Here is a 6,111-nt window from a genome sequence, read left to right as displayed (position 1 = left end):
TTTAATCATATACTTCTTTTAACTGGTCTCTTAGACTGAGGGTCAGCAAACTATGGCCCACATCCAGTCAGCCTGTGAGTTTTAAAAAAAATTTTAAGGAGTTGGGAAAAAATAAAATATGTCATGTCATGAAATTTTATGAAATTCAAATTTGTGATGACAAATAAAATTATACTGGAACATTGCCATGCCCATTCATTTACACGTGGAGAGCTGGGTAGCTAAAATAAGAGTGTATAGAGCTCTCAAGTCTTTTACACTACTGCCTGGCATACTACAAATTACAGTAATGCAGTAACAACTTTACATAGTATTTTGAGTGTCATACGTGTTGTGGGCTTCATTTTATTTTTATTACTAGTGCAAACCTATCACAAAAAGAAAAGTGGATGGTGAATTCAGGTATGGTACAGACATGTGATGTAAGTAGTACTGAACTAGATGGCAAAGTGTTATTTTTATCATGCAATGACATAATAGCTGTTAGAATACAATATATGTTGATATTACCTGAGTAAGTACTGGTATATCCAACCCATAGGGAACAATGTCAGAAAAGACTAGAAAATTTAACATAGAATACCTCATCAAAGTAGAATTTCTTCCTAAAAATCTAGTAAAGCCAAAGTAAGTTTCAAATGGCTCATTTGATAGCCAGTTAAGGAAGGCATTAACCGTTGTTGAGTTCATTAAATTATGTTTGATAGCAGCAACTGAAGAAATATGTTCAGAGAAAATAATTACCTTTTCAGAGACAAGAGTCAAAGGTGAGGACATTGGGAGAATTTAAACAAGGCAAATCATCTCAAGTGGATTTCTTCGAATGTTAAGGTGACAGACATTATCACTACTGCGTGTTTTTGCTTTTTAAAAGAAGCCAGTGTCAATTTGGAACTAACTGAAGAATGAACGTTTATTAATAGTCTGTATGGAACAACTATAGCTAAGAATATATTTAGAATAATTGAGAAAACACAAATATGAAAACTGAAGTAGAATCTGCTAGGGAGTCCCAGAACTAATGATGGTAAAAACGCATAAAGAAGACAGACAAATTTGCAAAGCTCTTGAAAATACAGATGTTTAAAGGCTACAGTTATTTACTCTTATTTCTCATCTGCAGGCACCCTGCCGAAAATATTTGAATCTTTCGTAAGTTGCTGTACCAATATCAATGGTGAACTTCACTTTCATGAACTTCATCATCATCAGTTTCATGAATTTTTGTCAGAAATAAAAGCTAAGTAACCTACCTGCCCTAGCCCATAGTGGTTTGATGGCTTAACAGTGCTAACGTTTTACTGAAATTTTTTGAATCCAAGATTAAAATAAAGCTTTCCTGAAAGAGAACAACTACCATCAGTCACTGTTAGAGAACACTAAATAGCTTTGAAAAATAACTTTTTGCTACAGATTTGATCATGTTTCTCAATAAATTTGACTAATCACACAGGAAATCAGCACTTATATACAAAACCTAATGATGCATTTTTGTTTGATTTCAACTGTTTTAGAGCTGGTTCCAGTAAAACAAATACAGACCAACTAGTAGAGGAAACCCATGAAAGGAAGAATAGCTGTCTGACTTTGGCTTGCCTCCCTACTGAGGAGGAAGTAAATAATCTGTGGCTGAGGGGGTCGGCCTGGTGGCACAGTGGTTAAGTGTGCAAATTCCACTTCTGCGGCCCAGGGCTTGCTGGTTCGCATCCCTGGTGTGGACATGGCACCGCTTGGCACGCCATGCTGTGGCAGGCATCCCACATTTAAAGCAGAGGAAGATGGGTACGGATGTTAGCTCAGGGCCTGTCTTCCTCAGCAAAAAGAGGAGGATTGGCAGCAGATGTTAGTTGAGGGCTAATCTACAAAGAAAAGAAATCTGTGGCTGAGCACTTAATTATTGTAGATAGAATATCTTCACTCTTTCACTGCATTATCAGTATTTTTAATTACAAAGTGATTCTCAAATAGTTAGATGCATATATAAACTCTGAGGGAATAAATACAGGGAGCAAATGCTGCATTTACAAAACATTCCCTTAGAGAATTAACACTAACTCTAAGAGGAAGGACAGAGAATCATAGGGCCTTCTGCCACATCTGTGGGGGAGAAGGAAAAGAGACACAAAAGTCCAGGAAAAATTCTTATATCTAATAATCTTATAATAATTACTAATCTAATAATTCTTGCATCTTGTATCTAATAATTTTTGGCTAAAATATCATGACATTCTACTTATTTTACCTGGTCCCTATGTTGCAGTAAAATATCACTTTTTGACAGATGAAGAGGGTAAAACTGCAATAGAGGGCTAAGATTAGGATTCTTAGCAAAAAATCTATGCTTGAGAATGACCTGCCAGAGTAGAAAATAAAGAGAGGAGAAGAAAGGAAAACAAGAAGAGTGGCAATACTTGTAGGCATGAAATATTGAGGTCTACACTGGCTGGGGTCAACAGGAATAGAAAGGAAAGCACTGACTTAAGAGTCAAATCAGGTCAACATAATCAGAATACTACAAGGGACTGAGAGCACAATTTAGTTTATATAATAGGATAACCCAAGGAGACACAAGAAACCTAAATTGACTGATGATTTTGTGTTGGTTTTGCTGGAGATTCACCAATCACACTGAGTTTTTACAACAAATGTATTAGATCAGATATTATATTATCATTTGAAAGAAAAAATAAATGACACACAATTGGAGAGGTATAATAACTTGTTCAACTTTATCGAATTTAGGATTCAAAGTCAACTGAATACACAAAAACAGAGATTGGTACCAGGCAAGCTAAAACTATTTGAAAAAGAAAGTGAGAGGAAATCACTCTACCCTTTTCTAACATCTACTTTTTTTTTTTCAGTAAGGAAGACTGGCCCTGAGCTAACATCTGTTGCCAATCTTCCTCTTTTTGCTTGAGGAAGATTGTCACTGAGCTAATATCTGTGCCAATCTTCCTCTTTTTTGTATGTAGGATGCTGCCAGTGTGGCCTGAGGAGTGATGTGTAGGTCCACTCCTGGGATCTGAACCAGTGAACACCAGGCCACCGAAGCAGAGCGTGCCGACTTAACCACTCTGCCACTGGGCTGGCCCCTGTAATACTTTCTAAAAGCTACAGTAATAAAGGCAACGGAACACTGCCATAGGGAGAGACATATAGATCAACAAAACAACAGAACAAGACACAGATATTAAAAAGTAGAGCCAAAAGATTTTCGACAAAGGAATAATAAAGGGATGCTAGGGAGAATTAATTTTCCAATAAATGGTGCTGGAACAAATGGAATTCACACTGGAAAAAATGAACCTTGACTAAGTCTCATACCTCATACAAAAATTAACACTCCCTCAGCTCCAAAAACAGGATGGATTTTAAAACTATGTTAACTTCCCCAACTTCAGTCCTTCACTTCTGGATTCCAAGAAGTGCAAATCAAATCCAGTTTTAAACCACAGTCATTATTGTTTTTACAAAAAGAATAAAACTAAAAACAGCTTGAACCAAGAGTTTCTTGTTTTGCTCTATTCGTTTTGGTCTCAACAATTACGTCATACAATGTCTTTTCTTACAAGGCGAGAAAAGAAAAGGAGACAGAATGAAGGTGGAAGAAGCCTTGAAGCACCCAAATATTTTAAAGATGTAAGGAGAAGAGAAAAAAGGAATACAAGAACAAAGGGATGGAAAAAAAGGAAGAACAAGATACGTTTGCCTTTATCAAGTTTTATTTGTCCTTGTCTAGAATGAAACTGGCTTAGGAAATCATTCATTGTGTACTAATCCAGTAATGTTGCTGGCAAGAGACTTTTGGGAAGAGGCATACAGGACCTTGTCCTTAGGAGCTGAACTTAAAACATTTCCCTTAATAATTAGCCTATCAAAACTCTGAAACGACAAATTCTAGATAGGAAACAAGGTCCAGGAACAAGGTCAGTGGGATTAAAAAGAAAACCTTTTGTGCTGCTGTCACAACTCTTGCTGCTGAGGGTAGGACAGGTGTAGCAAAGGGGTTAAAGAAGCAAAAGAGGTTGTGGGACCTGAACCCTTCTGTTGTAAGCTATTTTGGTTCCCCTTCAAGGTGGCACTATGGTCTGTAGGGGGTGTGAGGAATATACTTTCATGATTTGTCTCCTCAAACTCTTCATCCTCTTGACCCTCTTCAGGCTTAATCCCTGAGCTCCGGGCCTTTTTTGACTCCAGCTCTTCTTGAAAAAGATCTTCACACTTTTTACCCAGGTCTACTTTCCGCTGTCGCCGCCGCTGCCGCTTGTGCAAGGCCCGGCCCCTTATCCGACTTTCTTGATGCTCAGGCTTCTCCAGCTATAATCACACATAGACAAACAGAAAAGAGTTGTGAGGCAATGGTCAGGCCTGGACTCCCTGACTGCCTGGCCTGACCTCCTGGCCCCACCCATGATCCTTCTCCTCACCTCCAGAAGTGTACGGATCCGCTGCAGGTCTGGAGGCTGCCCAGCCTGCAACAGCTGCCAGATGCTGTGGTTCTCATCCAGGGTTACCTCAAGCAGGTCTCCCTCCAACATGAGCTCCTCCAAAGGGGCCCGGGTTGCCTCAGGCAGCTCTAATACAGGGCCAGTCAACTGTGGTAATAGTGAGGACAGCACCTCCAGGTCTGGGGAGTTGTCAGAACAGGCTAAGTTAGAGGCTGTCCCTGGGCTCATCCCCACCAGCTCAACAAACTTGAGGACCACATGGGTAACTCTGGTAGTATCAAGACGTTACTCACACTTAGACCTTTCTTACCTGAGCCCTGCTCCAGAACTCTCTTCTCAGAACTCATCATACTGTCTCCATTCTTCAGCCCACCCTGGACCTGCCAAGGAGAATAAGAATGGGAAGGGGTAACAAAAGAACCAGGCCTTATTCGTCCTCCCCCAGCTCCGAACATGGGAGCCTCCACCTCCTGGAGAAGATACAGGGTGACAGCAGGGAGCAATCTAGGGATCTGGATAGAACGCAGAATGAGAGGAGGAGGCTGGACCAAGGGAAACTACAGGGACAGGGCTGGAACCTAACCAGGGGTAGGACTAGGAAACAGAAATTTAAGGACAAGAGCTGGGCTGGGCGGCTAACCTTACGCATATCCTTGCCACTGCCTTCTCTGAGAGGGTCACAGGCAGGGGCAGAAGGGTAGGTAGGGGGCTCCTCGGGCCTGGATTCAGCCTGCAGTTGCTGGCGAAGCTCGGCCAGCCGTCCCAACAGAGCAGTCACATCCTCAGAGGCCAGAGCCTGCCTGGCACGGCCTTGCCAGCCAATGGCTCTCTCTGTGAGGCACTGTAGGGCCTCACCCTCAGGCAGCCGCACGGGCAGTCTCTGCAGGGCTACCAGCAGTGCCAGGATGGTCTCCAGGCGCGGGCGCCGTGAGCGCATGCAGAGTGGACACAAGAATTTGGTGTCCCAATCCCACCAAGCCAGCAGTGGGGATGAGGTAGGACTGGGCCTTGGGGAGTTGAGGAGGCGGGGCACGGACACACATCGCCCATGGAACCAGTCCTGACACAGGTCACACCGCAGAGCTCCCACCCCGGCTGGCACCTGCCCACACACACAGATGGAGGTTGCAGAGGAGGCTGTGGTTGATGGTGCCAGTGGACTGGGCTTGGTAGAGTTCGTGCGACGTAGCTGCAGGATACCTTCCTTCTCCTTCTGTTCCCCCTCCTTGAAGGCCATGATCTGCCGTGCCCAGGAGAGGGGGAAAGAAGATCAGTAGCCTATTTCCTCCCTTCTCTTGTGCCATTATACGCCCCTCTGCCAAACCAGGAAAACTGAGGATTAGAGAGCAAGTGATCTGTTCATGCTCCTTGATGACAGACTCAAACGCTACCATTGCCAAGCTCTTCTTTCATCTGTGCCCAAGCCCCTTACCACAGAGCCTGGGTCCCTGAGGTCCTGTGCAGACAGTCCCAGCAGCTCTGTGTCAGATTTGTATAATCCCAGCTCCTTCTCCATCCACCGGCTGCGCTTGGTGCTGTCTGTGCTAGTGTCTGCACATGGGCAGAGCACCTGAGGCAGGCAGACAGAGGAGGTATGGCCAAGATTCCACTTCCTCTTACCCCTCTCTCCCCTCCCTAGCATCCTCCAACCCCCGCCGTG

At 43.3% G+C, this 6,111-nt stretch overlaps 1 protein-coding gene across 7 annotated transcripts in view; it reads right to left on the bottom strand.

Annotated features, from left to right (window-relative positions):
- Positions 1 to 3,005: 3,005 nt before the first annotated feature.
- The window catches only part of LOC124232368 (lysine-specific demethylase 5D), a 41,702-nt gene continuing 38,596 nt past the window's right edge, over positions 3,006 to 6,111 (bottom strand). For 5 of the 7 annotated variants that reach the window (XM_046649320.1, XM_046649324.1, XM_046649325.1 and 2 more), the window contains 5 exons: positions 5,884 to 6,021; positions 5,092 to 5,691; positions 4,762 to 4,831; positions 4,431 to 4,630; positions 3,006 to 4,320 (listed from right to left, as the gene is read on the bottom strand). In XM_046649320.1, coding sequence (XP_046505276.1) covers positions 3,967 to 4,320; positions 4,431 to 4,630; positions 4,762 to 4,831; positions 5,092 to 5,691; positions 5,884 to 6,021 — 1,362 coding nt within the window. In that variant the 3' untranslated portion in view covers positions 3,006 to 3,966. The remainder of the gene's footprint in view (positions 4,321 to 4,430; positions 4,631 to 4,761; positions 4,832 to 5,091; positions 5,692 to 5,883; positions 6,022 to 6,111) is intronic. The other 2 variants (XM_046649322.1, XM_046649326.1) reach the window with 2 other exon arrangements.

Source organism: Equus quagga, unplaced genomic scaffold, assembly GCF_021613505.1.
Source record: "Equus quagga isolate Etosha38 unplaced genomic scaffold, UCLA_HA_Equagga_1.0 HiC_scaffold_51_RagTag, whole genome shotgun sequence".
Lineage (NCBI taxonomy): Eukaryota > Metazoa > Chordata > Mammalia > Perissodactyla > Equidae > Equus > Equus quagga.
The sequence above is the reverse complement of the archived record's forward strand: the minus strand, read 5'-3'. Positions and strand labels throughout refer to the sequence as shown.